The following is a 26,814-nucleotide window of genomic DNA, read 5'->3' on the forward strand; positions in this document are numbered from 1 at the left end:
GCTGAGTATATCTCTTTGAATGAAAGCCCAGATATATCAAAAACTTGAATTGCTTCATAAGTCTTCCTTGTCTGGAGATGCTCTCGCTGAGCTCACTGAAGCTAGACGATCTTTAAACAAACTCGTGTCGGATAAAATTAAATTAGAATATCGTAAATGTAGGAGCCGTTTTTTCCAATGGGCCAACAAGGCCGGTAAGATGTTAGCATGGGCACTACGTGCACAACGAGCCTCCATGCATATTCAATCGATAGTGGACAATTCTGGCTGACTTTGTAATTTGACTTCTGAGATTGCAAAAGCTTTCCACTCCTATTATTCTAGGCTTTATAATTTGGCTAGGGACTCTTCGAATCCTGTTAATAGGACAGGAGCAGCAGCAATTGCGGAGTATCTCAGGTATATTGATTTCCCAAGGATAAGCGAGGCAGAGGCACTTGATCTAGACAGGCCCTTTACTCACGAAGAGTTAGTTGAGGCAATTAGGACTTCCCCATCTGGAAAGAATCCTGGACCGGATGGCCTACTGATCTCCTATTATAAAACCTTTAATGATGTCCTGATGCCCATGATGCTTCAAGCTTTCAATGCAGTCAATGATAGGGACCACTTCTCTGCTCAGTCCTTGGAAGCCCACATCACTATTATATCTAAAGAGGGGAAAGATCCATCCCATTGTCCTAGTTATAGGCCCATATCCCTTTTAAATGTGGATTTAAAACTATATGCGAAACTCATTGCGAATAGGCTTCAGCTTCTCTTACCAGCCCTAATTCACACTGACCAAGTGGGTTTTGTTTTGGGTCAAGAGGCCCGTGATAATACTACTAAACTGCTTAATTTGATTCATATAGCAACCCAGTCTACTGTATCTACTATGTTTCTATCAACCGATGCTGAAAAGGCTTTCGATCGTGTCAACTGGGGATTTATGCAGGGCTTGTTGGAACACATGGGTTTAAAATCCACCTCTTTACATAGGATACTGGCATTATATAAGAATCCCTCTGCAAGGGTTAAAGTCAATGGGGATTTCTCCAATACTGTTCAAATATTCAACGGAACGTGCCAGAGTTGTCCTCTGTCTCCACTGGTATTTGTATTATGCATGGAGGCTCTGGCAAGAGCCATATGGGCTAACCCCAATATTACTGGTTTGCAGGTTGTAAATTCAGAACACAAACGTTCTCTCTTTGCAGATGACCTTTTGGCGATTATTACCCACCCTACGGTTTCGGGGATCCCCTAAATGTAGGCTGAAATTAATATCAGCTCTATGTTGTATATATATATATATATATATAATGCCCACAAAATAGAAAAAAGATGGTAAGGTATCTTTCTGTCACAAAGTATCCTATAAATAGTGACAGTGAGTATATGACTACATTCATCCACCAGCGTAAGCAGACTCAGGGCCATATATAATTAGCCACGATAATTTAGCCGCTGTCGCCGAAATGTATTTTTCGTCTACATCACGTGTTTTGGACGCGGAAACTTATCAGACACGCCCCTGCTATAAGCCCTATTCAATTCCAAAGGACGCAAAAACGATACCTGGCGAAACGCAAGCAGGCGAAAAGTGCTGTGAGTGTTGGGGAAATCAGTCTGACACCCCCCAAAAGGTGCAATAACATTGGGGATCAATGTAGTTGCCCCCGAATAGCCCTACTGAAGTTATTTGGGGTACTTAAATGCTCTCAATAGCTGCTAATTAGCGTCTTTGCACAAGTGCTGAAGAATAGCATTTAGCAGTTTTTTTTGGTGAAAATAACTAGTCCCAGCAATTTGAGGTACATGAAAATGGGTGTAAGCATGGTTGAAAATCACAAAAGTGAAGTTTTAAAAGCTGCGAATAATGCACCTGTAAACAAAAAAACTTGTCCCCCAAACTTGCAGACCCCCCTAAAGCTTATTTCACTAGTTTTAAGTTTGTACCCCAACATTGTACTTTTTTGCCCCCTTTTTCAAAGTAATGTTTTGGGGTGTTCTTCACTTTTTTAAAGATTTTTTGACGCAGTTAAGCTTTGGGGACCTGTCCGAAGGGTGCAGGGTGGTTTCCCCACCTTTGCACCCCAAAACCGCAATTCTGCACTTTTTTTCTGCCTGCTATTCATAGAAGAAACTTGTCCGCCTATTACATTGCATTGACTTTCTGCGTAGGCGAAAAGTCTTTGGAATTGAATACTGGGATGTTTTCACCCAGCGAAATTACGCCACCGGCGAAACTTTTTTGCCGAAAACGCCTTTTCGCGTCTAGTTTAATACGGGCCTAGCTATGAAACCTCTGTGGTTAATCACACTGCTATACAGTAGTAGAATCTATAGACCACAGATGAATGATATTAATTATTTAATTGATATAGTTATCAGTATCTTATTATTTGATCTCTTTATTTATAGGTCTCAGGGGAGGATCATATTACATAATTATGGCTTTCATAGCTTTCCTCAAGGACTAGATTCATTATAAGTTTTTCTTTTCATTTAACTTCAATGTGCACGTATTCAGGATAGAATAAAGTTCCGGGTTTAATGCCGACAACCTGTGTGTATATATTTAATTGTAGTGTGCAGTTTGTTATAACAATGATGAATCACATATCATGGTTACACCGCTGGTGTGGTGACTAGTCAGGGGCTAATACACATCCCTACTTTCCCCTCCTAATGAGATGCTGGATTAAATGCAAGGAGGGTTCTGTCACAACCGGTTGTATGGAATCCCCTACTGAGGGGTGCAAGCTGAGGTTCTGGGCTGAGGAAGTCTGAGACGTGGGGCCTGTACGCAAGATCTCCTCATCCATGAGTCCCAGTCGTTGGCGAGACCTGACCAAAGGTGCTGAGTCTTACCAGCCGCGAGGTGTTCTCCAGTAACCCCTCCAAGCGGGATATGGGTTTCGCTGCACCCAGCTGGCAGGTCGCGGTCCTTTGGTCAGGTAACTGGTACTCACGAGAATAGAGAATCCTCCTATGGTGGCCCTAGTGGATGTTTCATCCAGAAATATGCTATACCTCTGTATAGCTTCCAATGTATACACCAGAAGATCAATAAGGCTCAATGGCGCTGAGGATGGGCACTTGAGAAATACTCTGGGGATGATGTGCTGACGCACTTTTGCACCACAAGATGGAACTAGAGTAATATACTGGGAGTGGGGTGCTGAAGCACTTTTGCACCACGGGATGGCACTGGAGAGATACATTGAGAGTAGCGTGCTAATGCACTTTTGCACCACGAGATGGAACTCGAGTATGTTGCATACATATTCTGGTTAGACTTTTTTGTCATTGGCTCTGTAACCAATTATTTGGAAACCCCCCTTTCAAAATCCTGCGTTTGCCACTGTACAGTATGGCTTCTCCATTTTTAAGCTCCCTGGCTATTGCTAGTTATTGCAGATTACTTGCAGCGATGGATTCTTAATGCAAAGCACGGTGAACCTATTTAACACAACAGCAGAGGTACCTGTACCATTGGCTATACTATCCCCATTTCAGGGAAAACAAAGTGGTATCAAACTGTACAAGTCTCATTGCACCTAGCTTTCATTTGATGTAATTCTGTATTTAGCTCCTCCATCACACTAATACAATACAATACAAATAACTGGAGTGTTAATTATAAGAAAACCTTATTGTAATTTATAATAATAAAAAATTTATAATTTGTATTTAATTATTGAAGAGGTGAAAGAACCATCAAACAATAAAAAATAGACAACATAAGATGAAAATGACACTAGAGGGTTTGTAAACTTCATTAAAACATCACTCTATTGCAGTGCCAGTCATACTTGCTAGTGACAGTGACACATATGTAAATGCGGTGTAAATAAGTATGGCTGCTGCAGAAATCAAGCTTTCTCAATATAATAATTTTAACTTCAATTGACGTCTTAAATCCAAATGCAAAGCAGAAAACCCGTATATGCCCTTTTCCAAAATGGCGATGACAGTGCTCTGCTGCAATTGGCGTCACGTGACCCGGCAGCATTTTCCAGCACCCTGAGTACACAAGGAAGTGTCTTCTGGTCATGGCACTTGCAGCTCTTCGTTATCTGTCACCTAATTGACCCTGCTCGTGTTCCTGCTCCCCCTTCCCCAAGACCAGCCATGATTCCTTTCACCGTGAATATTAAGCTGTCGACTAGGACACTAACCGGGGCGCTCACTCAGCAGAACAAGGGGGCGCTGGACTGGTGAGTGGCTAGGGGCCACAGGAGTTTGGGTTAGACAGATGGTAGGTGTCTTCCTTCTGTAGTTGAACTAAGTACCAGCATGTCTTTCAGCAGGACATGATGAGACTTGTAGTTCCACAGTAACTGCTTGTGAGCACATGATGCTTGTGTAGGAAGTATCCATACTCTGTCTGGGTCATGTTTAATGAGTTGCAAACTTGCAGAAATAACAGTGCAGGGTGCAGAATGTGACTTTTTCTAATTTAAACAGGAGCATGTTAAGCAAAAAAATGGACAATATTAAATACAAGTTGTTTGTTTGTGTGTTATTATCATTTATTAAGCTCCTGTGTGTTCCATTAAGAAAACACAGTAATAAAACAATACTGGGTGTTGGAGAGATAAAGGGCCCTGCTCGCAAGTTTACAGTCTGTAGGATTTATAATATAAATGGTGACACATTTGCTCTCATCCCTTTCCTCTTCATTAACCCTGCTAAGGGGAGATTCAAGTTTGTGCATGGTCCCATAGGAGCATTGCGTGATGCGGTACTGCACACACATCTGGATATTCCAGTACAGAAAACGTTTATTTTAAGCGTGCAAGCAAAATAAGGGCCTGATTCATAGATGGACGCTAATGCGATAGCAGCAATTGCGAAAATATGCTAATTCTAAAGATCACTCGAGTATAGGGGCGCCCACTGCTGCCTTCTTATCTGCGCACGACATTGCCTACCTGCGTAAATATCGGTAACATTGACGCACATCGAGCAGCCATCTTGCCCTTGCAGCACGTCTGACCAGCCGTAAACACTTTAGCTCTCCTGACACGTAGAGGGCTCTCATGCTGTATAGGAGATCGCAGTGGCTAATTTATGCACGACCATGTGGCACATTTAAACGGTCACACACCTCTGTTTTATTAACCACCCCTCGTTACCTCCCCCAAACACTGACAACCTGTCACTCCCTTTGCATATGGATCCTCTGTGCATGTGTAATTGCAAACCAATCCCAGCCCGTGCGCAGTGCTGCATACACGCATGCGCAATGGCAAACAATCGCTCGATCTGCATAAAACTCGCATTAGCATCCATCTCTGAATCAGGCCCTAAGAAATGTTTTCTACCAGTAACGTCCTACGAGGCTCCTACAGACTCTCATACTTAAAAAAATCTACCCAAAATAGTATGAGTAGGAATATTCTGGGAGGTTACATTTTAATGCTCTCCCTGTTTTGAAGTTAGTTACTTGCCTGTAATATGCAGCAAACTGGAACTGCAGTTTCAATTAGCTCATAAATACAATTACGGTAGTCGGATTTCTACTCGCAGGTCCATAGGTTAGTAGAAATCAGCTAGACAGACGAGCCCCATTCAAGCTACCGGGTACACTTGCAGCTCGCGTGTAATTGAATCTGGCCAATAAAGTAAAATGTTATCCTTTAAAGCATACTTGCTGATTTTATTTAACCCCTGTGAGAGTTCCGGAGAGGTGATGCAGGTTGCATCATTATGCTACCCCACCCACTGTGCAAAGCCGCCATGATGTTTTGATTCACCAACAATCACTTCATCTCCCTTCCATGCCCTGTTCCTTTCACTAGAAAGTGGTCAGGATGTTGAAGGACCTGGTGTGCTGGGAGTCTGTTGGAATTGTAGGCATCTTTTGGACATTCCAGGAGAGTAGGTAAGTAAGCTCTAAAGCTTGACTACCACCTTGTAAAACATTGTACAAAGGTGGCTTCTCCCCAAGAGTTCTGTGACTGCTTTCAGTGTGTGTAAGTGGCAGGGCCATGACGAGATATTGAAGCTTGTGATTCATGCCCCCACACTGCCACCATTTAACGTTAATTAGCAATATTCGTTTGTCAGTTTTGTTTCATATAAAGTACTAGCTGATGTACCCAGTTTCACTCAGACCTTAGATATTTACTGTTTCCATTTCCATCTTACCACTCTAGTAACACATTAATCCTTCACCTCTACAGTAATACATCTCCTCCCTCACTGCTATAGTAAGACATTACCCTCCCTCACCTCTGTAGTAAGACCTTACCCTCCCTCGCCTGTGTTGTAACACATTCAAAATGTCCCTCCTTTACACCTGTAGTAACTTACTCCCCTCCCTCAACTCCGGAGTAACACATTACCCCTGCTCACCTCTGTAGTAACACATTCTCCTCACCCACTTGTGTAGTAACACATTCCCTTCCCTCACCTCTACACACATTTTCCTCTCACCTCTGTAGTAACACATTCCCTTCCCTCTACACACATTTTCCTCTCACCTCTGTAGTAACACATTCCCTTCCCTCTACACACATTTATTAGTTTCCCTCTAGCTCCGGCGGGAGGCAGGGCGCCGGAGCTAGAGATGGCATGCCCGTGCGCGCGTCGAAGGCGACCGAGAAGGGGGCGTGGTCATCGGAAAAGGGGGCGTGTCTATAAGACGCGTCCCCTTTTCGTCACTCTTGGGGGCGTGCCCGGCACTTACGGACACGCCGGGCAGCCCCCAAGCCCTGCAGACAGGGAGAATAGATGCCGGGCGCATGCGCCCGGCATCTATTCTCCGGCGGTGACCGGGTCACCGCATTTTTCTCCACCCGCGGGACACTGCGTCCCGCAGGTGAGAACGGCTCCCGCAGGCTATAAGGGCAGGGTGCTTTTTGCCCTCCTCCTGGAGGGCAGGGTGCTTTTTGCCCTCCAGAAGGAGGGCAGGGCGCCGTGCCCCGCTAAAACAGCCTAGCGGGAACGCTACATTTTCCTCTCTTACCTCCCTAACGCATTCCCTTTCCTCACTGTTCAAATAGAGGAGCCACAGTAACTGTCAGTGATGTTTGGCAGCACTAGGGATAACAGTTGGTGTTTGAATATTGAACTGTGCTACAGCCACGAGGAGACAGTCAGTCAGGACATTGCACAGGGGGAGGAAACACTTTTTAGCCCTTTTCACCCCCTAAGGAGTCATGGAAGGAATAGTCTCCCCGCAATCTGTTATAGGTGGCTAACAGTGGGTGCTCATACTGGTAACTTCCAGGAGATCTGGCTGATTTGCTCACTGCTGGTCTGTGCTCATGCGTGTGCTCACGATTCTGCACATACACACAAATTGGCAAGTAGCACAGGCTTCTAGGGACTCATCAACTGCAGCCCCAGGAGCCAGATAGGTCTGCCATTATAGCAGGGGAGTGGATTCCCATTGGAAGCACACACTCTGCTAATTGCCATCTGGACTGGCATTCCCAGAGGGAGAAAACTCCTCGACCTGGGACTGCCTGTCCGGCCGTGATTAGCAGGGAACACTTCCAATGGCAAACCACTGATAGGCAGTCCCTGCGGGTGGTGGATTTTACTGCTGGCCCTAGGTAAAATACGTGGGCAAGTATTGTAGCTATAGCTAGTTCCAAGCTGCCAAGCTGGGTATTAGGTGTATATGAAACATAAATGAATGTAATTTCTGTAGACAAACTTTGTTTGAGCCACAAAATTATTGAATATATTGTATAAAATTACCTGCAGGCTGTGTGCATAAGGTGTATATAACACATTAATGCATTCTGTGTGTATATTGGGGTCCTATTCCCAAGATATTTCATTATAGTATGCAATTATTCCAAAATACAGAATATTCTGTTATCCAAAATACCCCTGGTCCCAAGCATTTTGGATATGGGAGACTCAACCTGTAGTACATTTTACTTGTGTTTCTGCTGATGTCAATGCAGCCTGGCGCTTCTGATAGTGGTTATACCCGACATTTAAAAGGGGAATGCTTTTACTAGCCATGTCTGGCAAGTAAAATCATTGCCCTTTTATATATGGGGTATAAACTCAGTCAGAAGAGAGAGGATTTGTTGTCTCAAAGGCTTCACTCCTCAGCCCTGGTGGCTGGTCACTTTTATATAGCAATATCAGTATAGCTAATTAGCAGATAAGGATGCCTATTGCTCAGCCACTGCTGTTTTTGAGCTATAGGTGCCAGAAGTCTCTTGGGGTAGCATACTGGCAAAGTAGTTATCATTGCTGCCTCAGAACACAGGGGTAATGGGTTTGGTTCCAACTAGGGCCCTCTCTGTGTAATGGGTTTGGTTCCAACTAGGGCCCTCTCTGTGCGTAGTTTCTATGTTCTACCTATGCTTGCATGTGGTTACCCTTCGGAGGCTCCGGTTTTACTCCCACACTCCAAAGACACACTGGAAAGTAAATGGGCTGCTGATAATAAAAAAAAAAAGAAAAAAAAATGGAGCGTGCCCACTCGGTATTCAAAGAAATTGGGGGGCTGCCAACCTGGGGTTAAACCACTACCCTTAGAAAAATTCTAATACCAAACTAGCATGCTCACTGGATACACATAATGGGGACCCTGTGTCCGGTTGGTGTAAGTCACAGGTTCTCAAACTCTGTCCTCAGGACCCCAAACAGTGCATTTTTTCAAGGTCTCCTCATAGAATCACAAGCATAATAATTAACTCCACCTGTGGAACTTTTAAAATGTGTCAATGAGTAACAAATATACCTGTGCTCCTGCTGTGTGTCCTGTAAAACGAGAACTGTGTGGGATCCTTAGGACTGAGGTTTGAGAACCTCTGGTCTAAATGAAATGATTGATTTAGAATTCCTATAAATATTTTCGCTGTACAGTATGCAATGGCTGAATTCCTGCTATGTGATGTGCATTTAGACATATACTGCTTTATTATGGTTTGTTTTGTGTTTTTGTTAAGAATTAATATACACTTTAGATTATTATGTTTTTTTTATTGTGATGTGAACTCTATTACCCTTTATCACTTAGGATTTGGTTGCATAATATTTAGAATATCGAATAGTTCGATCATCGAGCAATGTTTAAAACATATCCAACTCCTAAAAGTTTAAATTGATATGTGTCAAGTCTGTATCACTTGGATAAAATGTATCAGACTCTTCTAAGTATTTGCTCCTGTGCTTGAAAGAAGATTATACCCAGGTGCTATTGGGACAAATAGGAGCACCAGACCTAACAGGGATTGGATACCTCTCCTTTAACACATGGGCACTGAATTATTCGGTATTCCAGTTTTCTGACGAAACTCCTAAGCAGGAGAGAAACGCGTTCAGGATCCCATGAAAGACTGCCTCAAGTCTGCCACAGACAGTTCATACCAGCTTATAGCACATATGAGGAGTCAGCAATCCTCCATATGCAGAGGTTACCTGCAGAGCACTGATGAGAGGCAGACCATCCAACCTCCCCAAGACGCAGACATGCAGCCTAACTGGGAGCCGCCGGCCATTGCGATAGAGATCGGAGGCCTTCAGCCGTGCTGTCCATGAGGGTTAATAGCGTGAATCGGTAGATGCGCTGCCGTTTTGTTACAACGTGGCCATAAATTGCACACTGGATCCATCCCTCTACAAATTTAATTTTCTTGCTCTATATCATTGGTGAATGAAAAAGTGTAAAAGATAAACCACTGAATCTGCAAAAAGATCACCGAACATAAGAATGCCGTACCGTCTGCAGTGTTATAGCTCTATAGCTCCCCTCCCCCCCTGAGTCACGGCTGAAAACTAGGGCTTTTTTTTTTAACCTCCCTATCACATGCCCTCCAATCTGTCAAACAGCCCCGGTTGTTCTCTCGCTCTTCATCAATAGCCCTATGCCGGTAAGAAGCTGCAGTCATGGACATTGCGGCTTTTGATTGTCTTTTTGGTGAATAAAAAAGGTAATATGAAATAATAACAGTGGTGCGCCCTTTACCCAGGGATCATAAGCGGATTACTAGCAGCTGACGTATAAGGGATACTGCCAAGGAACCCCTCAAAAAGCCAAAATGCAAAAATATATAAATCAGAGCTGTCAATCACAATTTAATTTGCAACAATAACATACATAAAAAAGAACTGCAGTTCCTAGGATAATAGATACAAGGTTAATTCAACATTGAAAAAATGTATCAATCAGTGCACTAATATAGGCTGAAATAAGTATCCATTGGATTAGATAGTCAACAAAATTCCTTCAAGAAATGACTTGCAAACAATTATTAAATGTCCTGTAATTGGGCTAAAGATGCATATATCCACTCCTGATAGAAGACAACACAATCCATATATGTGAATATGCGCTATATGACTTCCCAATGTCCAGGGAAAGAAAGCTGACAAAGTGGAACTTAATTGCAAATGTCACTCACAGCTCCTATGTGTAGTAACAATAAGGGTATCCCGGAATCCTGGCTAGCTATGAACACTGGCCTGCGGTTTAGCACAGTGCAACTCCTGTGGTGGCAGAGTGGACAATGACACAGCGCGGCAATGTTCAGCCCGCTGATGTCTCCACGCTAGTGTCTCCACACACTCAAATGGCGCTCACCCTGATATTCTCCAACAGGGGATCCGGATGTCTGAACCGCTTGTTGGCTGTATGTGGGCATGGCGAGGTGAGCTGTGGTGGGTTGAATATAATGTGGCTGAAATGAAGGAATTCATAGACAGCCTCAATACGTCCCAGAACCACTGCAGAATCTAGTTGCTTCCCTTGACACGTTTCTCCCCTCTCACAAGGGTTTTATTAAAAGGTAATGTAATGTAAAAAAGGAAATATATTCACCACTATTGAGCCGCCTAAAATACATTTATTTATGATACACAGTAATATAATACAATTTCTGTGCATTGGTGCTTGCACATTGCTTACTGTAACCCAGGCACACACATACAAACCGGGTAAATTCATTCAGATTCCAGTAAAACCATGATTATTGTTTGGACCACTGAGGAAACTAACATGATGATGTGGACAATGTACACAGACATCATCCTGCTCAGCATGGAACCAGGGGCCATAGCACCGTGAGGATATTATCGTGCCCCTGATTCAGAGTTGTACACTAATGCCGCCACTGCTGCCAATGTGTGTGAAACTATGTCAATGTCACAGCTGCCAGGTGATGTATTGAGACCCCCACCTGCGGCTTTGCAAATCCAAGCGTACAAAGACACGGCATCGGTAGCAGACCATTCAATTGTCACAGTCCTGAGTTATGGTTGCGCCGATTGGCCGTGGGAACTGAGGCGCTGGAGCCATATTGTGTACAGGATCGCAGTCGCAGTAAATAACTCGCCCCTGAAAAGGTTGTCACACACCTGCGTTCTTTGCCACCACTCCCTGTAACCTCCTCCAAACGCTCTCCAATTGTTAGTCACACTGCGAGTAAATAGTTGCTACGAGTGACAACAGTAATGAACCTTGACGTATTCGCTGTGTGACGCATGCACAGATTGCCGATTTATAGCTCCACTGCGCAAACATCGGCATAGCATACGACTCTGAAGCAGGCCCTATGCTCCTATTCATTTACTATCTTGATTGCATCTTGGCGATCTCTTTATGGGGGGGTGGTCGTCAGTCGCATCGCTGGGTACACACATCGTTTAGTGTGTGCCCAGCTTAAAGTGACTAGAGCACTTTAAATTGTTTGTGCTGATTGGGGTTTACACTTCTAAACCCGATACATTTGGGCGGGATAAGTAAAAAGTGCCCATTAACTCGCATCTATGGCACAAACATTTGAATATCGCTGTGTCACTGTAGATGGGAGATCAGACGTGAGGAAACCATTGAATTCTCCTCTAAATGTCTTCAATTGCAGCCAGTGCACAGAAATGGGACAAGTTATGGTCTCACAAGTAACCATACATATGGTTGTGTACTCGCTTAGAACAGTGGTTTGTGTTCCATGTATTCTTTTTTTTTTTCTTCATGAAAACACAACAAATGTTAAGCACCAGCGGGCAATATGTACCCTAACAATGGGTATGAAATACTCATTTACAACCACAGATAGCATAAAGCCAAATAGAATTTCAGATCATTTTGTATGCTTCAGTTATGTGCCATAGACTGCAACCAGATTGTAGTGGGAAAAGTGCTTAGTTGGGCTACTTCATCCAGTAACAAAGCAATGTTGTTTTGGGGATTGGTATTTTATTTGTGTAGAGAAGAAAGACAATAAATAAGTTTGCCTGAACCGTGTAGAGCAATGTTTCCCAACTCCAGACTTCAGGGAACCCTAACATGTTTTCCATACTTTGTGCTGGAGCACAGGTGTATTCATTACTGACCTGTGACGGATTTTGCCTAGGGGCTGCAGTGCTGCAGTCCCTCCAGTACAATCCACCACTCCCCTGTCAGTCCCCAGTCCCAGCCACTATGTAAATTAGCAGTCTATTCCCAGTGGAAGCACTTTCTGCTAATCATCAGACAGCCAGATCCAGGGGGAGGAGTTTTCTCCCCCTGGGAAAGCCAATCCGGACTGCCATTAAGCAGAAAACGTTTTCAATGGGAAGCCGCTTCTGCTTTTTATTACGGCAGCCAGATTCGGCTTCTTGGGGCTGCAGCAGATGCAGCCCCTACCCAAAGCCGTTTTTACTGTGGGGTTTTCTTTCTTTTGTTTTCTCTGCGCATGCACATTGGAGGAACCGCACGCTGAGGCATTGGACTGCAGCTCAGACAGCTTCCCCCATAGGAAAATGGTAGGGGCCCTCGCTGTCACTGACTGACACATTTTAAAGGATCCACAGATCTGGTTTGGGAATGCATTCAGCAATTTTGGAAGTGCAGATTAATGGTGATGTGTGGCGGTTTCAAAACCACAAAAATAACCGCAGCTTAATACATATACTGTACCCCTTCATCTTCTTGTGAGATCGACTACAGTGACTATGCCAGCTGGTGCATAAAATAAATTGAATGGTTTGTTACAAGGTGAAGAGGATCCTATATCATGTTGGCTCTTGTCTGTTGTGCCCTTGAAGTAGAAAGCAAGTTTTTAGACCGTGATGGTCATTGGAGAGGTTAATGTGGAAGAGTTAAGAAATTATTTACATCTATACTAATATAATAAGAACGTTGTCTGTTTGTTCCAAGTTGGTGCAAAAACTACTGAACCGATTTTCATGAAAACTGCATTCTAACATAACCTGCACTATCATTATTGACATCATCAATGCAAGAGATAGATGTGGCCGGTAAGGGGAGGGGGGAGAGGTGGTTTGGGTCCACGTTCACTTGAATAGGATGGGCTACATAGCAGTCTGTGTGCACATGGCCCACAGTGACATTGGTGTGAGTGGTGGGTGAAGGCGCTGATGCCATCAGTCTGTATGGCACTGCCAGTCACGTGTGGGCCACTCCGGCAACAGGACCTCCATGCAAAGCAATACGACTAGATTACCTCAAATAAAATAAAAATGTTGGCAGAAGTGATTTCACTGTGGGCGATGTTGCGGGCAGCAACTAGTAATAAATGTATTGAAGTTGCGGTTTAAGTCTGAGTGGAGATTGTAAGCTTGTTTGTCCAGTGTCTTTCTGTAGCAGTGGTAGGATGTTTTTATTTTTGTTTCAACTCTGAGCAGAAAGACTAGTTGGAGCCATTTGATCAAAGAGCTGCTGCTGGTGTGTGATTGAGAGGTGGGACTGCCAGGTCAGGACAGGAACATGTAGAAACTGTGGCAGAAAGAAAGGAAAGCTTTGGTTGAGTTCTAGTATAAAGTGATGGAGGACAGATTGCTGGTTATCTGGTGATGGGCTGAGTGAGAGACCGATACAACTGAAGATCCCGATCGGTAACTATCCCTAACCCTAACCTCCCCCCACCCCCTCTCCCCACAGCCTAAACTTAAACCTCCCGGGGGGTGCCTAACCCTAATCCCCCCCCCCCCCACAGCCTAAACCTCCCGGGGGGTGCCTAGCCCTAATCTCCCCTAACCTAAACCTCCACCCCACCCTGCAGTTTTCTGCGCCTGCTGCCCAGCTTACCTTTGTTCGGAATGCCGGGCGTCGGGCTCCTGACGTAGGGATAATGATAGGTGTCGGGATTTCGACGCCTATCATTTGTCCCGTCGGGATTACACAGTCGGGAAGCTGGCGGTCGGCATTTCGACCGTCTGCTTCCTGACTGCATCCTGGGAGAGGCTAGAGAGGAGTTTAGAGAGTAAGGGGGAGATGTATCAAGCCTTCTAAACAGTGGACGTTTATCAAGCACATTCTATAAGATGTTAGGTAAAAGCTGATCCGTTGCTTTGGGCAACTTCTCTATTTGTCCACTTCTCCACTCTTTAGAAAGCCTGATACATCTCCCCCTATAGTGGTGGCAGAATGAGAATGTGGCTTTGCCAGTTGAGATGTTGAAGCTGAGAATATTAGATAAGAAAAAAATTAGGCAAATTGAAATCTTTAGGCGTTTTTTAGAGTGATTCAGGGAATGATAAATCACAGCAACATACAGAGATGGAGTTACAATCTGTATATCATTGTGCTTCTAAAAATATAATGTCAGTGATGGAAGAGTTGATAGGACTGGGAGTGTGCAGGGTGGAGAGAGGACTTCACATCCCACAGGGACATAGTGAAGTGGCGACCAAAGTGTGACAGAACTGTACGGGAGGCTTGTTTCTGCTATCTATAGATGCTTGGTATTGTGTGAGAGACAGGTCATGGAGGGAGGTTTGTTTATTACAGGCGTAGTGGGCAATTCCATTGAAAGGATACTGAATGTGATATGGGAGAAGGGTGACATATTTGAGGTATGTGGAATCAGAATGATGTCTGTGCAATGTGGTGATGGGTAATTAAAGGGAAATTAGTGAAATAGTGAGAGGGGCAATATGGCTAAGTAGCAGGGAGGGCTTAAAGTCTTGTACTTCTATGCTGTAGATAGTGAATAGTATTAAACATTGAGTTATTTGGTAGGGGTTTGAGAATGAGTGACAGCGGACTAAGGGCCTGATTCAGACCTGTTCACTAAGCCGCAATCGCTCGTTCCCAAAAGGGGCCGGGTATGCAAATTCCGCGATCGCACAGTCTGGTGTAAGGATGCCCTCTATGTCTTAGAGAGCGACGGCAGTGAGCGTACGCAGGTGTATAAAGCCACCCACCTTTCTCTCGCAGCACACGTCATCTCGAGGAAGTTTCTGATTAATCGGTAACATCGAGAGCCAACGGAGCTGCTCGCAGCCCTTGAGGTAGCCCCTACCCCACCGCAAGCAGTGCGATCAGTTCAGGCTCAAATACAACCAAGTGACGTGTTCTAGGACGCTACTTTGCTAATTATGCACTCCCATTAAACTCCGTTTTGACGCTCAGACACGCCTGCGTTCACACATCCATTCCCCCGTTCACAAGCACCTTCCCCTGTCACCACCCACAAACGGCGCTGTCACTCAAAGTAGCGTCCAGTCTCTGTACTATGAGTGCACAATTCCCAGACGCAGTGACTGGTTCACGCGTGCGTACTTTGAAGCATATGCATGCGCAGATGTGCGATAATCGCCCCGAGCGAGCACAGCTTAGCGACCGAGTCTGAATCAGGCCCTGAGGGAAATAAAGCAAAGGAAGTGGTAAGACAGAAACTGAGCGAGTTATATTGTCCAGTGTATTGATGTGGTTAATGCAGTTACCTGAGGCGGCACAAGGAGGCTTGTGCTGGTCCTCAGATGATGGTCAATGCTAGTTCAATGTTGTTGTGATTTCCCTCTGTGCACACAGTAGGCCTGATTCAGTGGTGGACGCAGTGTCGATGTTGGACAAAAGCAGCCGATGTTTTTAATCTGCGCATACGTTCGAGTCGCACTGCGCTTTGCAGCTGTACTAATCGTTTTTACCAGCACAGTCGCTGGGCCCGTTGGCTAAAGCTGGCCACACATCTAAAGATTATCTGTCCAACCAGCCAACTAGTTGGCTGGTTGGAATGAAAATCTGGTAACGTATGGGAGTCACTGATGATCAGCAATTTGCTCGTAAATGCCAGAAAACAGATGAAAATGGTCGTTCAGACAAGTTTGTTAAATGTCTGATCCAAACAATTTGTTCAAACAACAGTTTTTGTTCATTTTCCAGCATTTGGGAGCAAATTGCTGATTGTCATTTGCTTTCATTCCTTACCAGATTTTCATTCCAACCAGTCAACTAGTTGGCTGGTTGGACAGATAATCTTTAGATGTGTGGCCAGCTTAAGTCTCTGTAGCTAGTTTCCAGTAAATTGATCTATTTTTTTTTTTTTAGTTGTGTAAGTGTGATTGGCACCACTATAGATAACAGGACTTTCTTAATAGGGGCTGTCAAGGTCTTATTGCATATGGCTGTCACTCACTGGTCCTTGTGGTAGACCCCAGCACTGCACAGACACTTCAAGTTTTAGAAAAGCACAAAGTCGATGTGGTGAAGGTAAGCAGGTCACCTTGGTCAATGACGGTGGATTGTTTATCATGCATTTATAAGCTCCTTTTATTGTGTTAGTGAAAGGTACGTTTAAAGGGCCTGATTCATTACAGATCGAAACAGTGTACGCAGATCGTCCGAAGTCGTGTACTGCACATGCACCGCAGCGCACGTGTGTGTTAGCATTGCGTTCGCACTGCGATCACCTACGCAGATACAAAGCCATCGCAGAACGAGGGACAGGACGTCAGCGTTTGGGAGTGGTGATGCGGGAGTGGTCGGAGAAACGTAGGCGTGCCTGTCTGAAAGCCGTTGCATGGGCGTGCATAAATTAGCCACCGCGACGGCATATGCAGCTTGAATACTCAACTGTGTGCGACAACGTTAGCAATTTCTGAGTAAGATCAGATCTTCTGTAATTGTACGTGAGGGTCCAATGTTACTCCATGTTCCCGATGTATACGCAGGACTGCAATGTATTACGAATATGAGATAGCGGTAGCGGGCGTCTCTGTTGGCTGTGCGACGGCTTTGTGATTGCAGTCATTAGCATTTTTTTGCAGCAGACCTGCGTGCGTAACCGCAGCTGCGATCACAATAGCGTTCCATAGTGAATCAGGCATAAAGTCCACACTTATGAGAACCCTAGGCTGCTAACAGTCATATCTAACCTACATTTCTTCATATCTTTCCAAATCTTCCCAGAGTCGCTCCCTTTATTAAAACTGTAGCCACTAACTAAACAAAACATTATGGACCCCATAGCAACATTTTGAAGAGGCCACAATACTTCTGTTTATTTTATGCCCCATAGTTTTGCACTAGTTAATGTTATACCCCATAGTAGTGCCCTAGATAATGTTATGCCACATAGTAGTGCCCTAGCCAATGTTATACCCCACAGAAGTGCCCTAGCCAATGTTATACCCCACAGAAGTGCCCTAGTCAATGTTATACCCCATAGTAGTGCCCTAGATAATGTTATGCCACATAGTAGTGCCCTAGTCAATGTTATACCCCACAGAAGTGCCCTAGCCAATGTTATACCCCACAGAAGTGCCCTAGCCAATGTTATACCCCACAGAAGTGCCCTAGCCAATGTTATACCCCACAGAAGTGCCCTAGACAATGTTATACCCCACAGAAGTGCTCTAGTCAATGTTACCGTATACCCCACAGAAGTACCTTAGTTAATGTTATGTCCCATAGGGGCAGATGGGTGGGGGAACCAGTCTGCTCCAGAGGGGGAAACTTTCCAATGCAGGAAATTCCACTTTGCGTGGAAATTTTCTTAATTTCAGCACCATGTCCAGTTCTGGGAGAGGTCTAATCTCGGAGCTCAGTCCCCACCCCCTAACGTTTAATCCAGAAGAGACCTACTCTCTGATAGTGCCGGGCTCACTGATTAGCACAGCTGTGCCTGTGGGGGTGAAATAGGAGCACGGGAGATGGATCATATGAGTGTGGGGCATTACTGAACGGCAGAGACCTCCACCGATATGAGTGCTGCTAAGTCCCCGTTTTCAGGCCGTGCAACCTGACTGACTTAATTAGCTAATTCTGAAAACCTAACAGGTCATATAGTTGTCTGTCTGGGCCCCCTAAGCCTCCATGCCCCATAACAACGGCACCCCCTGCACCCACTATAGCTACGCCCATGGGCACTAAGACTTTTATCATCTCTGTTCACCTGTATAACTTCTTCTGAGGAGTTCCATATGATTGCTGTATGCATTGATCTTTCTTATTTAACATTCATTCTTTTTTTCACCATCACTGATTTAGGACCTGATTCAGAGATGGACGGAATTGCACAGCCGCAATTCCGTCCATTTAAAATGCAAATGCAGATCGAGGTGTCACACGCTTCCTTGCTGCATTTGCATGATCCTAGTGCTGCGACCGAGGCAACTGGAGCTAAATCTTCCTGCAGCCTGGCCGGGTCCTGCCAGCTTGCGAGGCCAGGAAGTCTGCGTGCACCTACGCAAACTCTGGCCTCGTCCCTCCCTGAAAACGGGGGCGACGCGCCCCCGTTTCCGTGGAACGCTGCCAGGGAACGCCCCTGCTCCGCCTCCCAAATGCAGATGGAGGGCTGCACATGCGCACTGCACCTCCTGCGCATGCGCAGTCCTCCCACCATCGGAGATGTGCACTAGCCATCGGGTTAACGTACATCTCTGAATAAGACCCTTAGTCTATTCTTGCTTCTTTTAAACCTTAAATTTCAGTTTTGTAGTTATTTGTAGGTGAAATGTCTCCTTTGTGCAGATAATAAGCTCTTTAGATGGTATGTGCACACATTCAATCCAATATATACAGCTTAGCTGCCGTGAGATTTAGCAATTTTTTGTTTTGTCTCCGTTTATGCAGGTTAAATGGGCCAGGGAGAACTATCACCACAATCTTGGCTCTCCCTATGCCCTGCGTTTGGCATCTGCCGATACCAGCGGGAAAATAGTGGTGTGGGACGTTTCCTCTGGCACAACACGATGTGAAATACAGGAGCACTCTAAGCCCATCCATGGTAAGCAACGATGCCTGTTATTACTATTACTTCATTATAGCTACTTAGAATAGGCCAGGTTTTCATTTGTAGGCGAACTGATCTAAATGACTAATGTTGTGAGGGCACACCTGGGCGATGGATCAGCCAGCCACCCGAAATGCTAACCGATCCATCAATTTGGGAAGCGTTCTGCACAAACAAATTTTGCGCATACACTCACCAATCTACTGCCCAACATGTCTGGCCACAGGAACCGGAAGTGAGATCATTGTCGCCGGTTCCTGCGGCCTATGTCTGCGTCGGTCAGCGGGTCGTCCGCACACACATGCAGATGCACAGATACATCTGCATGATATAATGGCATCGGCTGGGCTGCAGGGCGGTCCTGATGTGTCTGTGTACAACATCGTTCACAGCCATATCTGATGTATACACCCATTGATGCAGTTACCGATATATCGTTCATTAAACGAACAATATATCAACAATTGTGTACCCAGCTAACCCAGTAATTATTTCATGGTGAAGTGCAGTTCTATTTCTTCTTACGGGTTCACAGGGAGACAATGGGATGTAGGTGGGACCTTGGAGGACCAGACACCAACAGCAAAGCTTTTCAATCCCAGGATGCTCCGGTCCTTCCCCCTATACCCTGCCCACTCACTCAGTTTCGTTGGTGTCCGGCAGGAGCTGGGACACCATTTTTAACAGCTTATTTTTATGATTTAATTTTTATTTCTTGTATTTTAAACTGAGCAGCAGCAAAAGACTGTCCCTTGGACGTCTGCACTGCTGCTCCATCACCCCTCAGCGGCGCTGTGACACCAAGCCCTGGCTAGGTACTCCCGGTAGGGCTCTGAGGGGGACTAGCTAGCAAGCTCCCCCGGACCCTGGACAGCAGACCAGAATTCAGGGGACAGGTAAGGCGGACCACCGCTTGCGTTATGGCCCGCGTCTTTACGCATTCTAGCCTCCGGTCTCAGGAGACGGACCGGAGGCCCTGATGTGGACACTGGTGCGCCCACGACTCCACTAGACCACTGGGACAGCATTATACTGGCGCAGAGGCATATTTACAGGCCAGAGGACCTGGTGGTTAACGTCAGCACAGGGGGAAGGCGCTCTCGCTGCAGCCCCTCCCCCCACTCAGGGTGCCATTCCACTGCGGTCTGGCTGTTCTCTGAGTTGCTCCTCTCTCACTATATATATATATATATATATATATATATATATAGATATATATATATATATATATATATACATATATATACATATATATATATATATATATATGTATGTATGTTTTTCTCCTTCGGGGTCCATAGGGTCCACAAAAATTACCTTGGGTATGTAGCTGGAGTGATCCAGGCACCAAACAGTCAACAAGCTTTAGCTCCCATGATGCCCTGGGTCCCCCTCCATACATACCTCTCCCCTGGCCACAAGCAGTCTGTTTTTTGCTGTTTGGTGCAGAAGCACCATGCGGACAGTGGGCCTGTTTTTTTTTCGAGTGGCAGCGTGTGCTGACGGAAGGGAGACCTGAAGCAGATAAGTGTCCGTATATACCTCATGTTTCGCATGGAAACTCTGCGGTTGATAATGTTTGCTATGGAACCAGGGGATTTCATGGTGTCCTTGGATATTCAGGACGCATATCTTCATATACCAATTGCACCGTCCCACCAACAATTCCTGCGATTCGCAGTCATGCAGGAGCATTTCCAATTTCAGGCACTGCCTTTTGGTTTATCAACGGCCCCTACGGTGTTTACCAAAATCATGGCAGTAATGACAGCCTGCCTCAGGCGTCAGGGAGTCAGGATTCTGCCATATCTGGACGACCTCCTGATATTGGCTCAGTCGTCTCAAGAGTTGCAGCATCATCTCAGACTGACAGTAACATGTCTACACAGACATGGGTGGATTGTAAATTGGAAAAAGTCATCGGTTCTTCCAGTACAACAGATGGTGCATTTAGGGGCAAGGTTGGATTCACTGGCACAAAGGATATTTCTGCCAGAAGACAGGATTGCGGCCCTTCAGCTGCGGATTCACACGCTTCTTCACAGCCGATTGGTATCTATTCATACAGCAATGCAAGTACTGGGATCCATGGTGGAGTATGCCCAGTTCCTCTCCAGGCCATTACAGAGGTTGAACCTCTCTCAATGGAACAGGGAGTACCACTCAATAAAGGAACAGACGATTTGTGTCTTGCCAGAAGTGCGGCTGTCCCTGTCTTGGTGGTTGCAGATGTGTCGTCTCAACAAGGGTCGCCCGTTCTGGATTCCAGATTGGGTACTCCTCACGACTGATGCCAGCCTCCGGGGATGGGGTGCAGTGACAGGTCATCACACATTTCAAGGAAAATGGACAGCAAGGGAAAGCCTTCTGTCTATAAATTTCTCGGAATTAAGGGCAGTATTCAGAGCGCTTGTTCAGGCTCAGGAAATATTAAAGGGCAGGCCTGTCCAGGTACAATCGGACAACGCCACCGCAGTAGCTTACCTCAATCATCAGGGAGGCATGCGGAGCCAGGCTACCATGAAGGAAGTGTCACACATTCTGGTCTGGGCAGAATGTCACCTTCCGGCAATATCGGCGGTGTTCATACCAGGAGTCCTAAATTGGGAAGCGGACTTCCTAAGTCGGCAAGATATACACGCCGGAGAGTAGGCTTTTCATCCACAGGTATTTCAGAACCTGCTGGACAGATGGGGTCTTCCAGAGGTAGACCTCATGGTCTCAAGACACAACCACAGGGTTCCCAGGTACGGGTCCAGAACCAGGGATCTTGCAGCCGAGTTTGTGGACGCTCTGGCAGTGAGGTGACACTTCACACTGGCATATCTGTTTCCTCCGTTTTCCCTTCTTCCCAGGGTCATCAGGAAGGTCAAACAGGAAAGTGGTACAGTAATACTGATAACTCCTGCTTGGCTCAGATGCCATTAGTTCACCGACCTACAGAGTCTCTCCATGGCCTCTTCCTCTATACTGCTGGGTGTTCACTGCACTGTATCATACTGTGTATTTTATTATTCTTGTGGCTATGTCTGGCAGAGGAAAGAATAACAAGTAGGCTGCTGCTGCAGGTCCTTCTCTGGTGTCTTGTAAGTCCTGCTCAGCGGGCTTAGGCCCAGAGGACCTCATTCAGGATGTTTTTTGTACTAATTGTTGCACAGACTCAGACCCCTCAGCCCCAGGGTCTTCTCCTCAGGACCCACCCTGGGCTGCCTATTCTCAGGTGCTGACAAGGATTATGGACAATTTAGCAGTCCCAGTGGTAGCCCCCCCTGTGGGATGGCCACAGTAGGTACTCCCTGCAAATCCTTTGAAAAGCTTTGCTGTTGGTGTCCGGTCCTCCAAGGTCTCACCTACACCCCATTGTCTCCCTGTGAACCCTATGGACTTCAAAGAAAAGAGTTAACAAGGGTAAGTTTTACCATAATTCTCCTTTTTTAAAACCAATTTGTTGCCTCAATGTAATATTTTATAAAAAATACTTATTTAGGATGTTTCCTAATTGTGCCAGAAAGATTCATACTTTCAATTATTCTTTTTTTTGGATGGGAAAGAGTTAGTTCATTCTAAAATGAAAGATGGCAGCTGTCGCAGTAGCTTTCAGGAGCGAATAGGAATGGTGGTTACGAGTATCACTTCTATAAATCTGTGTCAGATGTTTTAAAGAGACTCGTCTTCTGTTCTGTGGGTGTAATATGTCTGTGGTAAAGAGCATCCTTATTCCCATGGCCAAATGTAGCAGGTAGCATCGTCACAGTTCTCAATCTGTTTAAGGGGGAGATGTATTAAGTCTTGGAGAGAGATAAAGTGAAGAAGTTGTCCATATCAACCAGTCAGCTTCTAGCTGTCATTTTACAGCCTGTGCTATATAAATGACAAAAGCTGATTGGTTGCTTCTCCACTTGATCGCTCTCCAAGATTTGATAAATCTCCCCCTTGCTTTCATATTTACATATGTGTTTATGTTCTATAGATCATTTCTTTTATTTTTGAACAATACTTGTGAGCGCCTTATTGGATTTGTGTAATCTTAAGAAGTCTTATTACTACTACTACAAGACTTATGTACTATTTGCAGGAGGGTGGCATTCACTGATCTAGTTATATTTATCTCCCCCCTCCATCCCCCCATAACACATTATGAAATGCCTCTAATGCAGACATGCAGTGGTTATGGAGCCAGGACGCGTCACGTGACCTGCTGCTGGCCGTACACCCTCCCAATCTCATTGTGCTATGGAACGCAGACACTGGGACCAAACTGTGGAAGAAGAGCTACGCAGAGAACATCCTGACCTTCTCCTTCAACCCTTTCCAACCTTCCCAGCTTGCCTGTGAGTATTAGTCAGGGATGTGCTGAAGATGAGATGATCCTATCTATTAAATGCCCCGTTTGCCACATTAGCTTACAATATGTTGAGCATATATTTGCCATTCTTCCTCCCCACCGGCAGTGCTGACCAGCGAGGGCATCGTGTTCGTCTCTGACTTTTCTCCATCTAAGCCTCCAGCCAGCAGTGGACGGAAAGTCTATATCTCCAGCCCGCATGCCAGCCCTGCCCACACAAAGCCCGTGACTGCTACAGGTGCCAAGAAAGCACTAAACAAAGTTAAGATTCTCATTACCAATGAGAAGCCCAGGTGGGTGGAACCAGCATCGATGTTGTCTGCTTGCAAAATGTCTCTGGCCAGAATATAACGATTATTAAGTTATGCAGCGAGTGAGCCTTATTTCTTTCTCCTGCTATGTGGAAAGAGCAATTTCATTTTGTGCTGGTCGTCATATTGCTAACACTACCGTAATGTTGTAAGTTGTAGCTTCAGAAATATGGACCTACATATAAAGGCATACATACCCATTTTTATTCCCTTTTGTACTTGTGTAATATATTTAGGGAGGTATACAATTAGTCCCGAAGTCGGCCTGACGCCGGCACTTATCAGGGGTTTTTTTTCGGAACCTGATGTGTCCCGAAAAAGAATCCACGTTAATTGCCATTTTTTTCACCTGAAAAAAGGCGAAAACACATAGGTCTGTGAGCTTATAGCGGCACCTATGTGTTTTCGGGAGATTGGGAGATCTATCCTATTATTTCAACCAAAATAATAGGATCGGATTAAAAAAAACATAGTCAAAAAGGATAATCGGCGAAAAATCTCAGTTTTTCGCCAATCGCAGGGGTCAATTAGCGTCCGAACAATGTTTGAGGCTAATTGGACACCCCTCAAAGGGTTTTAACGGATACAAAAATTTATTTATTTAGCTCTTCTAATGTTGCTGCTAAGCCTGCCGACCACATCCGGCATTCACATGTAATGTTATTATGTCTCCGTCACCTATACGGCACCTTGTATCCACACAAAGCCCTCCTGTAATTGTCTCTGTATTCTCAGGGCATCGTGAGAGCTGGCATATTAAAGCGGGTTTAATATAATTGAAGACATGACCGGGTTTGATATCGTTATGTATGTGCCCAAGTCTGTAAATGATCAAAAATGTCAGAGCTGGCAAAAGAGAGATGCATGTAACTCAAGGTTTGCTGTAGAAAATACCAGCATGCAATTCTGTCTGAATTTTGCCCATATAAATGGAGAAATGTGGGGCTACCTTTTTTACTGAATTTTATTTTGCTTAATATATGTATGTGTAAACACCTTTCTCTTTTAATGGATAACTCCTCCTAAAACTAGTTCTTTTAGTAGCAATATTGTTGTCACCAGGAACGATAAGTGTCAATGGACAGATTAGGAGGAGTAAGTAATATTCAGTAGTATTGTTTCATTTGAACTGGTTGAGCTCCATCAGAACTAAATGTTTCATGTTGGGGGCAGTCCAATAAATCTAGAATGTTCAATAGTGTACTGACCAATCAGCTTCTAACTATTATTTGAAAACTTAGTTAAAAGCTGATTGGTTGGTACTTTTATCTCTCTACATGATTGTATAAATCGCTCTACTAATGTGAAACGTTGACTATGGGGACATATTTGGAACGTATGGCAATGTGTATCCAGCCTAATCCGGTGAGGTTGGCAGAAATGGAGCACTGATAATCATCCATTGATCATTAGGTGTGTCAGTTACTCTGCTTGTGTCTGACTGCACTGTTCTAGCATAGTGGCACTATGGGCATTCTGACGCACCCGCCACGCTTCACGTCACACAATCACATTATGATTAAATAAGATCAGTAACATGCAATGTGAAACATCAAGGGGCAGCTTAACAAAAGCAATGTAGCACATGGATGATAGAAAATACATCTGTAGGATACAGATCTGTAATGTAAGGAGGCGGCACTGCTGTAAGTGGTTGCTTTATTGTGTAACAAGCTGTTCATTAATTTTGCAGTGCTGAGGCTGTAACGCTGAATGAGTGTCTGCAACTGTCTTACTTGCCTTCCAAACGCAACCACATGCTGCTGCTGTATCCCAGGGAGATCCTCATCTTGGACCTAGAGGTGAACCAGACTGTGGGCGTCGTAGCTATTGAGAGGACCGGAGTCCCTTTCCTGCAGGTATAATCATTACATAGCTGTCTATAGTGCTTTGGTCACATGACACACAGCTCCACTCTGGTAAACCAGCTACAGTTATGGCTATTAAGTTCCTTTCCAATAAAGCTAGAAGAAAAGTCTCGGAAAGTTTAGGCTCACATTTTATTTTAACTTTATGCTGAAATTCTTCAGAACCCTTCATATAGCTCTTTTTGTTCTACTGCTTTATTGTGCTGTGATGGTTTGTAATGTGCCCACTGATTCCTCAGCTCGATACTCCCTGTCTAGGTGAGCCCATGCTTCCAGAGGGATGTCCTCTTTTGTCTGCACGAGAACGGCTGTATTACTCTACGTGTGGGCAGGCAAAGCAGTGGAAGCTCAGGAGCACCACATGAGGATGCAGGTGAAGTGGAATTGTCTGAGGCGTACTTGCATACTTTACACAGGAGACATTTATTCTCAGTAACCTCTTACAGCTATTAGACTGTTATTCCAAGTTAGTATATCACCCCTCTATTCATTATAAATGGCAAGAGATTTAGATCTCTACTGTGCAAAGTTGGATTAAGCTACACTGGGGAGTAAAGAGTCTGTTACTAAAATGTACTAGGGGCACTTGTACAAGGCTCACTATTAGATCACTGAGCAGTTAAGTGGGGAAGTGGTAAGAGTCTATGGTGCTCATTATGTCTCTCCCCCCAAGATTTATTTTCACAACATGGTAATGCATCAGCAAATGTCTGTCCATCTGTCTATCTTTCTGACCAAATGGACTATGTATCAAACCAAACAGACTGTGAAATCTCATAGAGCAGTAACTTTCAATTTTATATACAAAACGAAGGATTAAAAACACGTACAAAATAGAATCTGGCTATATTACTTACTGTATGAATGAAGTACAATTCACCCAAAATCCAGGATAGGGATAGTCCAACCGCTGATTGGGAGCACCAAAGGCTGCAGTCCTTCCTAGATGTGTGAGTCCTTGAGAGATGAGCAGGAACCCCCAACGCGTTTCGTTTTAACCACACTTACTCAGGGATCCATTTTTTTTAGAACTATTTCCTGGCAAGGATCACACAAGAGGAGCAGCTGCTTACCACTATTTATAATTGTACATTCATTCTTTTTACACATGCTCATTGTGGGGGTTGTTGGAGGAGACAGCACTCACCCAACAATTTCTAAGTCATGATGCACGGTGCAAGATCCATAAATAAATAAGTAGTCTTTACCCATCCCCAAAATCAGGAAGGAAGGCATACAGTACGTATTGTAGTTTCCCAGTGAAAAATTACATTTACTAGAAAAAGTGCAAAAATACAGCAAGCTCAATAACCGTTTCAATCATGTAGATATTTCTCAGAGGCAGTATATATCTGGAATTTGTACCG

At 44.8% G+C, this 26,814-nt stretch overlaps 1 protein-coding gene across 1 annotated transcript in view; it reads left to right on the forward strand.

Moving 5' to 3' along the window:
• The first annotated feature begins 4,026 nt into the window (after positions 1-4,026).
• Positions 4,027-26,814, forward strand: part of WDR11 (WD repeat domain 11) — a 117,233-nt gene continuing 94,445 nt past the window's right edge. Inside the window, exons 1-7 of the mRNA XM_088450499.1 lie at positions 4,027-4,205; positions 16,288-16,399; positions 18,764-18,917; positions 23,081-23,254; positions 23,375-23,561; positions 25,273-25,438; positions 25,706-25,820. Coding sequence (XP_088306625.1) covers positions 4,120-4,205; positions 16,288-16,399; positions 18,764-18,917; positions 23,081-23,254; positions 23,375-23,561; positions 25,273-25,438; positions 25,706-25,820 — 994 coding nt within the window. The 5' untranslated portion in view covers positions 4,027-4,119. The remainder of the gene's footprint in view (positions 4,206-16,287; positions 16,400-18,763; positions 18,918-23,080; positions 23,255-23,374; positions 23,562-25,272; positions 25,439-25,705; positions 25,821-26,814) is intronic.

The sequence above is a fragment of the Taudactylus pleione genome, unplaced genomic scaffold, assembly GCF_031769625.1.
Source record: "Taudactylus pleione unplaced genomic scaffold, aTauple2 ptg000518l, whole genome shotgun sequence".
Lineage (NCBI taxonomy): Eukaryota > Metazoa > Chordata > Amphibia > Anura > Myobatrachidae > Taudactylus > Taudactylus pleione.